This window comes from Lonchura striata, chromosome Z, assembly GCF_046129695.1.
Source record: "Lonchura striata isolate bLonStr1 chromosome Z, bLonStr1.mat, whole genome shotgun sequence".
NCBI lineage: Eukaryota > Metazoa > Chordata > Aves > Passeriformes > Estrildidae > Lonchura > Lonchura striata.
Genome location: NC_134642.1, coordinates 6304819 through 6323604, shown reverse-complemented (window position 1 = coordinate 6323604; position 18786 = coordinate 6304819). Strand labels below are relative to the sequence as shown.

Genomic DNA, 18786 nt, shown 5'->3' with positions numbered 1-18786 from the left:
TGATCTGCACAAGACAACTCCACTCAATGAATCCCCAGTTTGGGACCCTCCTTTCATTCCTCCCTTTTCATTAAAATGGCCCTTTTGATTCTCAAGAGCAGTTGGTGGCACGAAGCACAGCTCTTCTGTGCTTGTTTGAGCTGCCAACTCATAGTTCCAAGATAGGCTGTGGGCAGCACAGGGGTAACTTGGACACAAGGTGCCAACTCCCATGGCTGAGCTTCACACCTCCCCCTGCCCTTCTGCCTTTTTTCAGCTTGAAAACCAGTACCCTGATGCAGAGTACAATCAACTGTCAGAGAGCCCAACGTGATGTTTTTCCTTCATCCAGGAGATGCAAATGCTCTGTTAAATTAAGCACTGGGACTGGGAAAACATGACATGATGCAGTAGTTTGGGGATTTCTAGCGTTTCTGAGTAGGGAATGCTGAGATTTTTTTTTAGAATGGCTGTGTCTGAAAAGCCAAAATGAGAGATGTTCACAACCCACTTCCCAACAATTAACCCAGGAAAACTATTCCCAGGGGAAGGAGGTTTGGGGCAAAATTGATTGTTATGTTCTATTGTGAATTCACTTGTCACGCATTTACAAAGGGACATCATACACATAGAAATTTCATTTTACAATCAAAATTATGATTCAGATTAGACAAAAGCAAACAGTTGATTAACACAGATATTCCTGTCTTAATCTGTACATACATAACATTACTCTACACTTTTGTGCTTTTTTTTTTTCTTTTAATATGATCTCCTTAGAAGGCATATTATTCCTTAAACAAACTAACACAAGTTCTCAAGTTATCTCAGGATAGTTATTTCAAAAGAAAATGCAATATTTCATAATAAACATTTATAATCAGGTTTTTAACAAAGTAATTCATCATATAAACAAATGAATCAGTCAAGACACTAAATAAATATTTGTACTGGTAAATACTAGCATTTTGCTTATATCATGTAGGACCTGATCCTGCAAGCCCTCTGTATACATCTTTATCCCCACTGAATGATTGGTTTCATTGCTTGTTCTAAACTATTATTTTACTTTGAGCTGAGCAAATACTTTATGGCCACAAAGTTATGTAATTGAAATCATCACTGGACTACATCCCAGCAGACAATGATTTCCTTAGATGTCTTTCTAGGTCATTAGGTTTTTTCTTGTTTATGAAGTCATCACAAATATTTATCAACAGGCAATCAGTTGTTGATATTTAGAATCTGAGTTGCATTGGTTAATTGAGATTTTTAAAAATATATCAGGTTCCTTGTTCTTGGCTTTTTTAAGAAAAAAAAAGTGTGACTTTTGCACTCAATTTGAATAGCAATTTCCAAGAATTTTATTATAATTGAATGTGAATTTTTCTTTGGTCATACATTTGAGCTAACAATGCTAGGCTAGGAAGGCAAGAGCCTCCAGGAAAATAAGCCAAGAGTTCTACTTGAGGAGAGCTGGTACAAACATGAATTACACTCTCTGTTCTCACCTACAACAATTATTACTTTTTCCAGGGCAAGGGAATGGACTTTTTTAGAGCACACAATAACCTATGACCAGTCTTTTAATTCTAAATTTACTCAATCCTTGTCAGGGTTGCCTTTTTGTTTGCATGGTAAGTCCAGAACAGAGAACACAGATAAGAGACATTAACTGACCTACATACCCTCTTCAGGCCTCAGGAAATTATCTGGATATTTTTCCACAGACAGTATTTTCCCACAAACAGATGTGCCAGTGAATTCCAATCACTTAGTTGTTTTGGGGCATTTTGGGTTTTTTTTGGTTGGCTTTTTTTTTTTTTTTTTAAGGAAACACAGAAGCAGTCAGTTACAGCTAAAAAACTTACCACTTTTTCTTGCCCAGCTTGCTTTGAAATATAGCTTGAAATCGAGGGTACTGAGGTTATTAGATGTACCCACTGTAATAACTTAGTTTAGCTGAATTCTGATGGTTTCCTGAATGTCTCTAAGCTCTTACCACAGCATAACATGAAATGTTCCAAGCATTTGGGAAAAATAACAACAATTGTAACAAATCACTGCCTGAACTGAAAAGTGGAACATACTTTGAAATTACTCTCTCTATATATCTATATATAGGGATATACACACAGGCACACACACACACATATATATCCCTATATAAACATTTCTTTAAAATACAGAAATTAATTGTATTATTTATTCTGTTGGTATTACTTTAAATACTTTACTTCATGAATCCACAATATGGCAACTTCAGGCTGTTTGGAGAGATAAATCTGAACACAGTCTTATAACCTCCACTAATATAAATATATTGGCAAGGAACTTTGACCAGCAATAGTAAATCTTGAAACTTAAATAACTATTCTACAGTTACCTTAATTTTAACAACAAATTGCTACTGAGTACCAATATTCGTGAAAAATGTAAAACAAAAAAATAGAGCTTTATCTTCTAACACTGAAGTGCAGCCTTATGAAAGGAATGTAAAAGAAAATTATGTATTACAGACTCATTCTAAAAAGAGAAAGAGCAACTTATACTATGGGTTTCAAAGTAAGAACACTGTATACTTGCACTTTATCATAAATGACAATGTTGAGTCATTGTTTCTTCTTGCCTGTAAATGAAGGATGTTGGCTCAAATAATCTTCAAAAGTGTACATAAGCATTTGAGTGAATCCTGTTTGTTGTGAAAATAAAGTTCATTTATACTTTGACTGAATAACAGTGAGGAGTTTGTTTTAATAAGACATTTAAGGACCTTGGTAGCCAGTACCAGTTGTATTTGCAAGTAGCTCCTCAGCTTTACTCTTTTTTTTCAAAAATAAAGGTACAGTTATAGTTATTCATTTACTTTAAAAATTCTAAAGATGAAGAAAAGTAGCATTTATACATATAAGTCCTCATATAAATTATAAAACTCAAGTTTATCTTAGAGAGTTCCATCCCCAGAAGAAGCATAAAGCACTTTTGTGGTACTTTCACCAGTAAATATTTGTATCACATCAAATCTGAGAAATGCAACAAAGATGATACTGAATCCAAAAGCTGAAAGACAACATTCTTCTAATGCAGTCTCTTGTGATGAATATGCTCCATGGGCTTGTATGATTTCCATGACAAGACTGAATTTCAAATACAGGAAATATAAAGGAATTCACCTCACCATTTCAGTAGGTATAAGAAACATCAGTGAACAGCAGAGTCAGCCCGTTTGAGGTCAACAGTCTTTGGAAGACTATAAGGAGGGAATTTAAAACTACAACAGCAAAATCAAATAACAGCAATGAGGTAAACTCCCCTAAAAAGGCCAAATAGGCTGAGTTGTCAGGAGAGAGTCCAATTGTACCTGACACCCAAATGTTTCTGTAGCCAGAGTCCAGCGAGTTGCACGGTAGAGGCAAATGTACTTGCTTTGGACCCTAAGCACATTTTATATTGTTTTGGATCTAAATTGGGGTCACACTGAACAGGATGAAAAATATGGACAACTCCTACTTCCTGACTTCTGAAAGCCTTCAAGCCAGATGTTATCACTTTAGTAAAGAGATCTACATCCTCAAGTCCCCAGCCTTGAATCGAGGTATCAAATCCACCAGCAGTAAGTAGATCACTTTTGTAAATACAGGTAATTCCAAATCCATACTCCCTCCAAAATCCAGTTCTTTTTGTGAAAACAAAACTACTGTCAGCTGGAGGGTTGCCTCCATATATTACTTTTGGATCGTATTGGCTGAAGATGATAGGGTAGTAAACCTGTTCTCCCTGAATAGTGTTATCTCTGCATCGCTGGAGAAAGTCTGATGTGAATACCAGATCAACATCACAGAACAACAACAAAGTGTCATTGTCAAAATGAGATGAGGCCATCTCAAGAGCTAAACCTCTAGAAAACTTTCCTGACATTGGAATCAGGGTCATATCTGCCTTGGGATACTTAATGCTGTATTCTTTCATTAACTCTATGTGTTTGCTAGAGTCTTGGCCTGAATCAGAACTGAAGAGAATTATTGCCAACTTTACATTCTGTTTGGGAATGAGACAAGTCTTCTCAAAATTATCCATAAATCTTGAGAAAGTATCAAATCTTCCCGTGATAGGGACAAGAATATGTATTTTCTTGTCACTGTGTCCCCTGATGTCTTTGGTGCCTTGGAATGACGAGGAAAAAATCTTTAAAGAATTTGAAAGGAAAGAGAAAGATTGAGTGTCACTGTTGGTATCATCCAGCAAGCTTTTTACGTCCAGCTCCTCTGCTTCTTTGAAGAAAGGTTTGCTAAACAATTGCTGAAGGTAAGCATGACGTCTCACTGGAACTGTAACTTTCCTTCCTTTGTGCCTTTTATACAAAAGGAGTAAATCCAGGATGTACTCGACTCCATGCAGAGGATCTACCCTGCGGTACCCATACTGTATTTCCTTGAAGTCAATGAGCCTACCTCTAGATCTGGAGTTCTCATTTATCATTTCCATGACCTGCATCACAGTATCATCCAGTGCAGCCCGCAGGACACTGCTCAGGCTCTGCCGGGGTGGCTGGTTCTCCACCATTGAGTAAAGAAACTTTCCTGTCAGGAACTCCCACTCAATGACTTCATCCCTTTCACGAGGCTGGAAATTATTGAAAGATGGCACCACTCCCAGCTGCTGATCTTCCTTATTTACTTCAGTGTTACTGAGCTTACTCATCAGGACACTTTCTCGATGGAGCTGGATGGTCCGATGGCGCAGTTCGGAAATTTTGCGACTCAGTATGTAATTGTGCAGCCTATATTGGTAGGCAGGTCTTTTGTTTGGATGAAGTGTTATGGCTGTGTGGATCTTGCTGTTGTGAAGATCTTGAATGTAACCCTTGCGGTTGTGTTCATAGTTTTCATGGAACAATTGCTGCATCTAGAAAGAGAGAGAGAGAGGGGTGTAGGGGGAAAGAGACATTAAGTTGAAGTGCTTCTACCCAAAAAAAGGACTCACAGTGGTACTGGTATCATTAAAAATTCTAATAGATCATGGTTATTTTTAGGCATAGACTTTTAAAGCATTCTGTAGAAAATCGTTACATTGTTTTGGTCTGAGTTTCAGTAGTGTCCACAGTAAGCAAATATTGTCCTATATCTAAAGAGAATGTCAGTATCTTGGGTTTACTTTCATTTTGTCCAGCTGCAGAACTATGGGAAATACACAGGCATAGCTCTGTGGGTAATATTTCTGAGTTCATAGGTGCTGTGCATGAACCACTGACTTAACTTCAATCTAAACCCCAATTAGCACAGATCCTTAATGGAAGGTTAGCAACATTTTTTTAAAGAGCACCCTGTATTTGTGTCTGTGAGCACAAAGCTGATTGTACTGATATATGCAAATAGTTGGTGCTGCTTAACATTAAAAAACTGAATGGCCTTTACAAAACTTTTATTTTTCATGTTGACAGAGAATTCAATAATTGAAATAAAACTATTTGAATATACATTTTGTAAGGCCCACATATAATAGGGTATGTCAATTAAGCAATTGATTGTGATAGTGATTTCCAATTTATTTCTGTAGCAAGAAAAGACATTCTGCTTCTGTCAAATTAGTAATTGTGATAAAGTGAAGAGATACGTTTTGTGGCTGACAGGTCTAGGATCCAAAATATCTGGCCTTTATACTTTCTGTGCTGATAACTAAACTATAAGCAAATCATAAAACTCTCCTTGACTCAGTTTCCTCCCTAGAAGACAATTTAGCTCATTATTAATGTGATGAGTATTTATTCTTAAATGGGAAATAATATGGAGCAGTAAATTACTAATATCATAAATACATTTAAAACCTGCTGCTCTTTGCTAACACCTACTAACTCCAGAGAGTTATTTCCCATGAGTAGCAGATAAAGGAGAAAAGGCTGGGGTTTTTTTAATCTGCAAACAAATTGGTCTGTAATTAATACATAAGGAAAATGTGCTAATTAGATAGAAAATATTGTTCATTAATGTGTTTTAAACTTGAGCTATAATCAAATTCTGAGATGGGTATTGAAGTTTGTCTTTTATACACTGAAGAAATCAGGAGAGGTAAGTCCTGATTGCACAGTATATCAGACTCAAACCAGCTCATTTTACTTCAACTCTTTCAAGAACAGAAGCTTTGATACTGGAAGTAATATTAGGAATAGGGCAATAAATGTACAATAACTCCTAACAAAGGTAAGAATCATGAAAGCTGTGAAAAGTCATTAGTATGTACACGACATAAACACTGTCACAGTTATAAAAACAGAACTGTAATACAGAACTCCTGGAGTGCCCCTCCCATCTCATTCAGACCCCAAATGCCTCTGGCTTGAGCAAACATGGCTGCTACTATTACTCAGATTAAAATTTTTGAGGTTAGTCATATAACATGTAGAAAAGCAACAGACACATTCTGAGAAATATCTCAAGCTATGTTAAATTTGCCTCTAATAAAACAGGTACCTCTGTTATATTAAAGTGAAAATTAATGTGAAAGATACATACAAAGTCACAACATGACTCATAGACCCCTTATTCACAGAACCTACCTAAAGCTCCCTGAGAACATTTGTTCTGTCTTGAAGTGTGGGTGTTTTGCTTCTAACATGAGATGAGATGAACCAGGGACATGAGGGTTTGGCTGATTTCCTTGTACTCACACAGGAACTAACATCATCAGGCCTGTTAGTGTTTTAATTAGCAGTGCTGAAAAAAATGAAATATAGCTTTCTTGAGGATTAGAGATGGTTGCTGGCAGGACAGGTGGATTAGAGATTGAGAAGGAAAACAATGTTTAGGAAAGTGCCGGGTGATGGCATTTGCTCTTCTGAAAAACTATTTTCTTTTCTTGCTGTACAATTTACATTTTGAATAATGAAAAAAGAACAGCTGATCTGGATAAATTTCCAGCTCTCCCTTCCTGGTCTGTTTTACTTAAAATTGAATGGTGTGAGCTCTGCAAGGTAACTATGCTTTTGCATTGTCCACTTTTTCTGCAAAAAGCTGAAGGCATGATTTTTACATCTAGAATTTCATAGTAAAATGCCCTTAAAGGAAAACAAAGAAAATGTGTAACGTTGAAAACAAAAGAAAGAAGGGGAGGTGGTTTACATGACTTTCTTTTCTAAGTTGTCTAATGAAGAATGCCATTTGAGTATAAATTAAACAACCATTAATTTACCAATTTACAACCATTAACACCTTTACACATTACATTTAAAGTACATGATTTTTCATAGTAAAGCACATGAAAGTTTTATGTAAAGTAATAAAATGCATTTTATCCAAGAGATTTCCAACAAATGACATACTGCTGCAAAGCTAAATGCTGTCCTCCAACTGTGCAAATTCTTCTGTTACCCTTGACTTATTACAAAATCAGCTTTACAGAAGACTCATTAGCAGCACTTATTTAACAGAAATATTCTGTTGACATAAATACTGCATTTTTCACACATTCCAATTTCAGATGCCTGGGTTTATTTGACATGCTCCACTGAAACCATGGAGAGAAGATATACTCCATTATAACAATGATTTCATCTTTGATAATCAACAACAGATTAAAAGTACCAATTCAAAAAAATTCAATCAACTCAGCTATGCAGTACTATCACATATGTGGAAAAACTGTACTAATCCACTTTCAGTTGTGTTACTGATAACTTTTAATAGCTCCTGATTTGGAGAAAACAGAACAAACATAACACTGAAAGCATCAACACACTTCCTGAAGATACCCTGTTTTAATCTTGGTGCAGAAATTTGTTCTTAATGTTGCAAGAAAAAATATCGTTTTATAATTCAATTTACTAACATACTAACGAAAGCAATTCAATTTGATTCTCATTTTGCTTTGAAATTTCTAAGCAAGATGGTGAAGCCCAGAAGGCAAAAGGAAGGATGATTAAGTTTCCTGGAAGATAGATTTGTGTGTGAATCTGAATTAAAAAATGCAGCCATAAATTATCTGGCAAAAGAGGTGGGTTTAGAAGTGGCAAGATTTATTGACTATAAATTAAAATTATTCAGCATGGTAAGAGTAAACCTTCTTGCAAAAGGTTTCATGATTTTGAATGGCAAGGTAATAAAATGGCAGATTAAATTCTGCATAAATAAATGCAATGTACAAGTGAAGAACAGAATCCTAATTCTACCTGAAGAATGTCAGACTGTGCAAACTGTTAGGACTCTGGGAAGAGAACCCAGTCTACACAGTATGCAGTTATGTGTAGTTATCACACAGAGGTTCTGCAATGATGAAAGGAAAAGCAAATAGCATGAGGACAAGTCTAGAGTGAATCAGAAGCTTCATTACATGGTTGTGTCCATAGCACAGCCTCTTGAGGACTGTGGCCAGGCACCTTGTCAGTATCGTCCCATCTGAAACTGATAACACAGAATTTAGCATGTCAAAGGTTGGCAGGGACCTTAAATATCATCTATTTCCAACTCTGCCATGGGCAGAGATACCTTCCAGTAGACCAGGTTGCTCAAAGTATTATCCAACCCTGCCTTTAACAATGTCAGTGTTGGGATAGCCAAAATCTCCCTTGGACAACCTGTTCCAATGTCTCACCACCCTCACAGGAAAGAATTTCTTCCTAACCTGTAGCCTAAGGTTTTCCTCTTTCAGTTTGTACCCATTACTCCTTGTTCTATCAATACAACCCCTGAAGAGTTACTCTTTGGCTTTGCTGTAGGCCTCCAGATGGTAGAAGGCTGCTACAAGGTCTCCATGCAACTTTCTCTTCCATAGAGTGAGCAGCCCCAAATTTCTCAGCCTTTGTACCTCTTATCAACTATGTGTCCTCTGCACTTGCTCCAACAGTCCCATGTCCTTCCAATGTTGGGGACTCAGAAATGGCACTCCAGGTGGGGTGTCACCAGAGCAGAGCAGAGGGGCAGAATCCCCTCCCTCCCCTGCTGCCCACGCCGCTTTGGATGCAGCCTAAGATCCCGCTGGCTTTCTGGGCTGGGAGTGCTCATGGCCAGCTCATGTTGAGTTTGTCATCAACCATCATGTGAGTACAAAGGTACTAACCAAGGTACACCCAACCTTGGCACAAAGGTACACCCCATGATTACACATCTGGATCATTAAATAAGCAGGTAACTAGGGCAAAAGAGAGAAATCCAAATAGGGCCAGCCCTGAGATCAAAAAATGGAGTCAGCGAGCACCATAAGAAAAATTTATAGGAATGGTACCACCTCTTCTTACATAAAGAACTACGACACTTGCAAGGATGCACTCAAGATCTGGAAACAGAAAAGGAAATAATCACATGGCTCAAGCACAGATCTTACTGGCACAGCAAGCTGCCAACAGTAAAATTTTGGATCACTTTAAAGAGCAAAGGAACAGCTTAGTGGGAAACTCCAACCATTGCCATCTAGAACTCCTGGAGCCCCAGCTGAAGATAGATCACAATACTTCCTTATTGTCCTGTACCCCTGCCTGAGTGTCTTCTATGAATTACCCCAGAGAGAGATATTTTGCCAAATGAACATTTAGTTTGACATGATACAACCAATTTACGTTCACTGAAAACAGTGAATGGGAGAATTTGTCTTCAATTCAATATAATACCTGGAGGCCCAACATTTTATCTCTTCACATTGCATGACTTTGGGACTTTTCTGAATAGTTTGCTGTCTTCTGAATGGCTCTTACAGCACAACTAATGCAAGAGTTGGCACAGACTTCTGACTGTCTTTTTCCATGCCAGCTAAAACTAGAAGTTGGCAAGAAATACTAATGATCTAATCATGCTCTGAGGAACTCTGAACTGCAAGCAGGAATTTAAAAAATTATAAGAAAGAAATCAGAATAAAAGCAATACTTTATTATTGTGGCAGAAAAATACAATAGCTAATACACAAGCACAACACAATTTGCATTGCAATCTCTGAAATCATTGTAATTGCTGTGATTTAGCGATCTAATAAAAAAGGAAAGTTCTTACTGCATATACACAAAAGCCCAAACCTACCAACTTTATTATTGGAAGACTATCACATATGAAACGAGTAAATGCAAATGGTGCTTTTTCAATTAACATGATTTTTCTTTGAGCATTAAAAACATTTAATACAGAAGACATTAAATTTAATCCTCCATTCACTCACTATGTTCTTAAATCCATGTGAGTCCTAAACTGGACTTTTAATAAATGTAGAAATAAGATGAACAGGAATTATTCCTGGTCTTTCTTCCCTCTGCTCTTTAGAGTAGCTTTGCTAAAGATGATTTATTAATTGCTGTCAGTGAATTCAAGGGACATATCATCCATATGAATTACATATGTAAATCTACCATGTTTGAGATGATACTGTTTTGCTGAACAGTGGGAAGTTGAGTGCTTAAAAACAAATCAGATGACTATAGGCACATTAGGATGGTTTCAATAACATGTACTATAATAAAATGCAACACTACCACAGGTAATCTAAGTTTCTGGACAAGAAGACAGATCTGAGCAGGCCAGTTTTGATGTTCTGAGAAATACTATAAGCCTGGATAAGATAAGGATTAAGACTGCAATTATGAAATGCATATGAACTAGATAACAGAGAAGCAATAACAAGCTATGTAGAAGTGAGGAATTATCAGTTTGGAGGGAAGTTATTACAGAAGCTTCTAAGAATTGCTATAGTTCCCAGTGACACTGGCACAAAATCTTAGACACTGCTCATGACACATACATTATGACCAAATGAGAAGAGAAGACAACTTGTAAGAGCCAGAGAACTTGGAAATTAAGTCATTATAATAAAACAACACATATAATGCTATACCCATGGCTGTAAGAGGTAGGTGATGACTAAATATCTTGGGGAAAATGGACTCTTTAAACTAGAAATAATTGACATAGAAAACATGAGAATATTATCAGACAGTAAGGTGACATGAAGAGATTATGAAAATTCACTGTGAATCCTCTGCAGAAAAGGGACACAAATTTAGTGTTGCATCAGTCGGAATATTTCAGAAAGACACAAGAAACAATTTCACACAATTCTGACTTGTATTTTTATCAATGCATTGGACAAATCAATGCAAAATAAACTTGTCAGGATTTTTCTAATTTAGCTTGCAGATAGACAAATTAAACAGCACTGGTATACAAGGACAGCAGCATGCATGGAAAGAAACAGAAAAATGTCTTAAATTACGCTGGGCATTATCTAAGTGAAACAGTTGTGGGAAAGGCTGCATTTTAACAGGCAGCAAATTTAAGGAAGCAGATTTAAGGAAGGAGGTCTTTCAGCCTTCTCAGGTTTGGACTGCCTGATGTCACTAGCCCCCTTCTCTGGAACAAACAAGCCTTTAGAAGAGAAGCAGCAGGGTAATGTGGAAGGGATGACAGGTTAAGAAGCTGGTAATAACAGTTCCTGTTACAATGAACAGCCCCCTATGCACTGCCAATTTTCCCATTAGGATGTGAAATGGAAATGGCTGACTTAGCAGTTTTGATGATGCCAAAGATCTGACTCATATCCTGTTCTGGATGAGTGATCACGGAGAAGGTATAACTAATTTTCCTATCATAGTATAAGCTTCATTTAAGTCAGTGATGTTCAGACTTGTGCTTGCTCCTACATCCTCAGTCACTAAGAGAGCTCAGCAGAGAAAAGCAGATTCTATTACCAGGGTGTTTCACAGACACCAAAAAATGCACTGGGACCAGCTACATAAGTTTTGGGAGCTGAACATGCCCTCCACGGAGTTAAACCAATACCCCTGCAGTCCAGCAGTTAGAGCCACCTGCAGCTTGGCCACTGTTTGCCTCATTAGAGAAGATGGTTTACCACAGTAGCATTGCTATTATCACATCCAGGTGACATCCCTCAGCATGTATGTACTTCATGTCCTTATGAACACCTTGGTGGGGCATATATGCTTCCTTAGGTAACAGCTTGATGCTAAAAACTTTTCCAAATGCTGTAATTGTTCTCTGGCTTCCACACATCAAGCAAAGGAGCAATCCACCCTCCCTGAAGAAAAATCTCCCATGACTAGTTGGCCATATTCCAAACTGGATCTTGCCAAGGTTCTTGACCTGCCACAAAAGATGCTTCAGATCTGTTACAACCAAATACTCTTCCCTGACATGTCCCATACAGTATGATAATTTATTAATAAGTGGAAATTCACAAATTTGGTTAATCAATGATTAATTCTTTCTGCATTTGTATCAAGCCACTAAAATACTCCATTGTTAAAATAACACACGTTACATTATTGTCCACTAGTTAGCTATAACCTGCCTCAAGTACAACTTATAAGAAACCCTAGCTTTTTATGTACATGCTTTATTATTTACAGAATTCATACTATATATTAAAAGCATTGTAAAATTTCTCCACAAAAGTGATACATAATCTTTTATACCAACACATCTTCAGTGCAAGACACTAAACCTTCCTGAAGGCTCATAAATAGCAATACACCAGAGCATTCATTTACCAATATTTTTTCCTACATTATTCTTTTGAACATATGTAATATACATATTCTAATGTACATATGTACATTAAATACATATTTCTTCCTTCCTTAATACTTTTTTTAATACAGAGTTGAGAAAAATACTTAATCATTAAGGATCAAAAGAAGAAGGAAGTTATTTTGCCAACCTCTTACCCTTAAGCATAGTCCTGAAGGTAGTTTACAATGACTATTGAACCATAAAACTAAAAAACAAATTTTTGTGTTAGCAAAATAAAAATTATTAAAGTCTTAGTGTGCCCATGGAATTATTTATTAAATTAAGTGAAAATTACAATTAACTCTATTACATAATACATGTATGCAGAGTGTGTAAGTACTTTTATTTCATAGTCTGTACCTTTCCACTATGCGACACATTTGACCATATAGAGGCAGAAATATTAAATCTGTCAAATATTAGTCTTCAATGTGCACAACAGAAAAATATGGAAAAAGTCTTTAAGGTTATATATTTAGACAGAAATATCAGGTTCTACCCTCTGTGTTAAGGAAAAAAGGATGAAAAACTTATTTGATGACTAACCATAATTTCTGAATTGCTTCTATGTGTTGTGACCTAAAGTAGTATATATTTGTTTAATAATAAACTTTTCTAAAATATGTTATCATGCATCTGTGTATCTGACCAAAGATTTGAATACTGTAATTATTCTCTGAAGTGCATGAGCATCACAAATGCTGATTCCACATAGACACATTCTATAGAAATTGGAAATTTTGCTTTTTTTGGGTACTTTGTGAGTAGTGTCACAGTTGAACTAGCAACACACCCCACTTAACAGGATTACCCCAGAGGGACTTTTTACTGAGAAATTTATTTTCTGTTACACCAACAAAGATCATATCCTTTTCACTCCCACTCAGTAGTCCTCATATGTTTACATTTCCTTTATCCCCAAAGCCTTCCCTCCTAAAAAAAAGGTCACACTTCTAAAGAAAACATCCAAATACTGACAGCTAGTGTGGTGAACACTTTTTAACATGGATATACTCAGCACTCCTCAGAGCATTACAGAAGAGAGTAGTTTGGTTTACGATAGTATGAAGATGCCTGGGACTGTATTTCATTCCCACTTTGCTAGAGCCATTCCTAAAAATAAAACCAAAAACAGTGGCAATGTACCCTTTCTGCTTTTCACTTGTTGAGACCAATCTCCTTGTACATGTTTGAGAATCTTTGTCCATCCAGACCCATTTCACGCTAACTAAGTGAAGCTGAAGCCACAGAACTAACACCCTGTAATGGCCTGAGGCTGTGCTGCCTGCTTCATGTGATGACTTCACTCCTGTCATACCAGCTGACACCAGTTCAGATGCTCAGACACCATCTGCACTCCTGTCACATCGCCTGACATGGGAAAGTAACCTGCTCAGAAACCTGCCATGTTCAATGCAGGAAACCTCTTCTGCTGAATGAAGAACTGGGGAGGTTTCCTTCTGCAGTGCAAGATCACAAAATTAATGCTTCTAGAGCCTTTTGCTTCAAGTACTCTGAGTGTGTAATCTTAAAACACTGGGAGAGGAAAACTTCATACAGCAAGACAAAGCAGCCTTCTGCATGCCCCTGCCCCAGAAACAAAACTAGCTATAAAAAAAGTATGAGGTTTCTGTCTCATGGAAAATCCTTATACTGCAGTGATATTTTACAAGTTATAATTCTTCCTACTGCAAGATGAGCATCCTGAAAACTACATCAGTCTGACACAAAGGCTTCTCTGGTATTTATGACTTCCCTTAGAAAAATCAATCTTCCTGAAGAATCTGCATGCCTGTGGCTTAATAAACCTGTTACCCACTACAGAAAATGTACATCTTACTCTGCTCATCAGGAGCTTAGAAGGACTTTCTAAACTGAGTCCTAAGTATCCTTACTTTTGAAGTAACTCATCAATTCAAATGTTGAAGAAAAATTCAAGAAAAAGCCATTTTAAATTCTAATTCTTCTCAAAAAAGCCCTATTAAAAAAATAAGGCTTCAGGGCTACAAATTCTGAGATCTAAGTGCTGAGTTAAAGTGCAGTATTTCTCTGCTTCATAAGCTGGTCACATTTCTCACTAAATGAAAAATTCTAAGTGAAAACAATCATTACGGTGTATTTATCATTATAGTCTACAAAAGGGAAATGCTGTGGGCTACTATCCATCAGTGAAGTTGATAAATTGGGACACAAAAGGTTTTTCCTATTGTTTTAGGAGTCTAATAGTACTGCTGTTTGAGACTAAAATTTGAGGCTAAAATGAAAGTAATAAATATTCTTCTCAAGCTGTTTTTATTGCTTTTTACTCTCAGCTTTACCTAAGTTTCCACAAAATCCATTTTGATACAAGACAGCAAAACCAAATAGCCTTATCCTTCCAAAATTCCACAGTTATTTGGAAACAGAACTTCACTCTCAGTAAATGTGAAATCTTGAAGTAGAGGATTTATCTATGCAAGGCATTACCAAAAAGTTCTCCCTTCAAGTTTATATCTCAATTATTTATAAAGAGCTACTTAATATAAACTACTTTTTCACAATGATAGGCATTCTATTACATCTGTCTGTCACTCTCTAACACTTCTGTTTGCAGAAACATGAGGGTTTGGAGCTTATTTAGTAATGTTAATCCAGTGCAACCTGATGGAACTTTGATTTCCAGTTTTATAACAGATCCTGCTTGAAGACCAAGGGGCTGGACCGGATGATCTCTGTGACCTGTTAAACTTATATTACTTCACAGCCTTACTACAAATTAATTAGTAAACTTATACTACAAAACATAATTTGAGGAGGAAGAGAGTAGTAGTAATGCCTACTGTAGAATCAGTATTAGACAATCTGCACCTGACCTCCTTCAAAAGTTTTTTACTAAAATATAAACTCTGGGAGACTGCAAACACTGACAATTCAGCATAATTTTTAATTTGTATAATATGATCTATATTATACAGCATGTGTGCAGAGACAAACACATAGCATGATTCAAAATTATTTTGAGTATAAAGAGCCTTAAAGAGTTGCTACTTTCTCTGTTCATTTATCCTTTTTTACAATTATTTTACAGTTAGTTTTTTCACTTACTTCTTTTCTTGGAAGTGTCTTACTCTTCTGCAGATTTGTGGAAAGTACACAGTATAGTAAAAAAATAATAGTTCTCCTGTGTTAATTTGATACCCCTTCACATATACTTTTTTTTCCCTCCACACATTCTATATATGCCCAAAATTATGCACTGGGAGTCCTACAACATATTTGAAAAAGAAACACATAGTCTCAACAACTGTATTGTACGCATCCAGTTAAACAAAATTACACTAATTTCTTTAGCTGAACATTAATGCAATTTAAAAAGCTGGGTGATTTGTTAGTATCACACAGATAATGCCATAAACAGTACATCAGTACACATCTTGTGGAGAATACAGTATCTCTTTTTAGCTAACGAGTCTGGATGCACATCTACCAGACATATGATAAAGAAGAATAGTAAATGCTTATTTCTTCGGCAAAGTAGAGCTGCTAAAATACTGCATGAGGAGAAACATCAGTTTGCTAACATTGTCTGAAAAGCCCATTGTCCTGGTTTAGGGCAAATCTGGGAGAAAAACTCGGCCCTCCCCAGAAAGCAAACCCACATGGCCTGCCTCTCAATCAGTTCAGGAAGAATTTCCTCTGAGAGAGGTGGAAAAACCTGTTTATTTAACAGGCAAAGCATTCCCCAGCACACAAAATGAACAACACCAGGGGACAACACTCATCTGTCACTCTGAAGAGCTGACAGATTCAGAAAGTCTCTGCAGTGCATGGTCACCCTGTTACCAGTCCCGCCAGCCCTGGGGAAGGCTGCTGCCCACAGAAGGCCCTGGTGGGCCACAGAGTGCGAGCTCTCGGTGTTTCCCCGGGCACAGTCCAGAGCAGGGCCCAATGGATCCAAGAAAAGGGAAAGAAAACCAGTCCAGGGAAACTTGGGCTGCCTCAGCTCGCTGAACGAGCTAAACAGCAAAGGAGCGCGGTGTTCTGCCCTGTCTGTGCCCAGAGAGCACAGTGGAGTTCTGTGTCCAGCAGAGTGTGGAGAAGTGAGTGCAGGCTGGAAACAAACTCTGTGCTTCTTCTTCTCCCCACCTTCGCTCTCAGAGCCAGTCCTGAAGGCACAGGATAGAATATCCAGCATAAACAGATCACACACCTGGGGACATGAGCATCGTAATGTCACCCTAGGACACCCATGAAGGTGGAGAATAGAAGTTAGTAAGAAAGATGAATTTCAAAGAGTCAAAAGAGAAAGCATGACAAGAGGGAACAGATGGGATGCCAACCTATCCTGGGGAGTGGTGAGGATCAATTAAATTACATGAACATGCAGAAGTTGGAAAGGTCAGATAAACTGGAAGGAACTTCTTGATCAGGAAATATATCTTGCCGCATACAGAAGAACGTAGTGCACCAGCAGATCTCTCCTTTGATACCAAGACACTTCTGAACAGTAAAGACAACAAGGCAGGGTACTGCTGCACATAGGGCTTGCTTTGTCAGAAACTGTATTTGTGCCACAAAATGAATACTGATGGCTCTTACCACCACTACAACATGTCTTACCTACACCCAACTCCTCCCACTGGGAAATTAAGCCATATCAGGAATATTCCCATAGCTGAAATAGGGGGGTTTAGCTACAGGGGACCATAATAAAAAAGCAGAAAGTTAATTAAAAAGGCTAATTTTCTAAAACTAAACCGAAGATCAGCCCAAAAGTAGCCAAGGACTCCTAGCCAGAGCAGCAGTGATACCAGGTGAAAATGCCAGGAGTCTGAAGTTTGCCATCCCCTACAGACAGGAACTAAAGAGGAAGGAGTCTGGTGAGTTTCTCAATACAGAGTTTGTTCAGATCTCTCATCTGAACAGATCTGTAGAGCAGAAATAACAGAAATTGTGACTGGTCTGATATTTCTAGAGATACTTTCTGCTCAGTATAGGCAGATATGAAAGTAAATGTTTTCATGCCTGAAATAATTGTAACTCCTAATGGTAAGTCATATTACTAATAGAAATTACTGCAAGCACTGAAATGAGGAAAACTTTTAAAATGTCAAGAAGTGAAGAAAAAATGAGACTGCTTGGGGAAAAAAATCCTGTAACTCCCTATATATTGCAACACAATCCATAATTATGCATGTAAAATTTTATTTCTTTTGATACACAGGCATGCAGCTTATTTTCCTTGCTACTGTTTACCAGCTAAAATTTTATTTTTTCTTTTAATCTCAAGAAGTTATAATTCCATTGCAAATGCACTTCAGAAAACTCCTTGGTCTACCCTTCAAAGAAGCTTTTGAATCCTTTAATTATTCAAAGAAAAATTCAATAAATGCTTGTATAGCCAATTGACTACAGATTTATATTCCAGCACTATCAGATAATGCTGAAATAATGCATAAAAAATGACACCCATAACATCCATTAAGTAATACCGTGAATTCTGTTTAAGTACTTCATCAATCAAACCATTTAACTGTCTGCATACATTGCACATTTTGTTTATATAATGTGTAAAAATCTACAACAAAAACAGTGAAGGAAAACCCCTGGCCTTGGATGACTTTGTTTATTCATAACTAGGAATATTTCACTACTATTTTATGTATTTTAATTCCTTAGTCCATTGGCCTTACCTGGATAGATTTTTCCACAAAAGATAAAGAAAGGATAAGCATTATCAAGTGATATACATAACAGGAAAACACAGAAACTTAGCACAGGAATGATACTTGATTATAGCTTCTTAGGGAGAATATGAATTCAATTTGCAGCATTCTTTATAAATTACATGCATCCAGGCAACATTGGATAAAAGCTTAGTGCCACCTTTTAGCAGTGCTGGTCTAAGGATGAAGCCAAAAATGTGAGACAGAGATAATATATGTTTCTAAAACTATCTAGCAAAATGGACATATAAACTTGCTCATAGGGGAAGCAAAGTTTTGAAGACCTAAAGCTACCTGGAAGCCTTTTGGATACCTTAAATAGCTGAATAATCTCCTTGCTTTAAGCTCAGACCAAGTTGTTTCACTTCCTGTTTTCTAGTAATAAATCCAACATACTGACAAAATCTGAGGTGTCAAAAGAGATAAAAGGTAATGGAAATTGGCAGACAAAAAAGAGAAAAAGATCAGGACTAGTGCTTCTAGTGCCTATCTAGGACTTACAAGGAAGAATTTATTAAGATAAAAACAGGCAATCTCATAAGATCAACACTTGTAGCAGAGCACCAACTTTTTGTTTAGAACTCTAAGAGCCTTGAAGCTATTTG

At 37.0% G+C, this 18786-nt stretch overlaps 1 protein-coding gene across 1 annotated transcript in view; it reads right to left on the bottom strand.

Annotated features, from left to right (window-relative positions):
* Positions 1–602: 602 nt before the first annotated feature.
* CHSY3 (chondroitin sulfate synthase 3) overlaps positions 603–18786 on the bottom strand; it is a 141162-nt gene continuing 122978 nt past the window's right edge. Inside the window, exon 3 of the mRNA XM_021540160.3 lies at positions 603–4884. Within this exon, the coding sequence (XP_021395835.1) occupies positions 3319–4884 (1566 nt within the window). The 3' untranslated portion in view covers positions 603–3318. The remainder of the gene's footprint in view (positions 4885–18786) is intronic.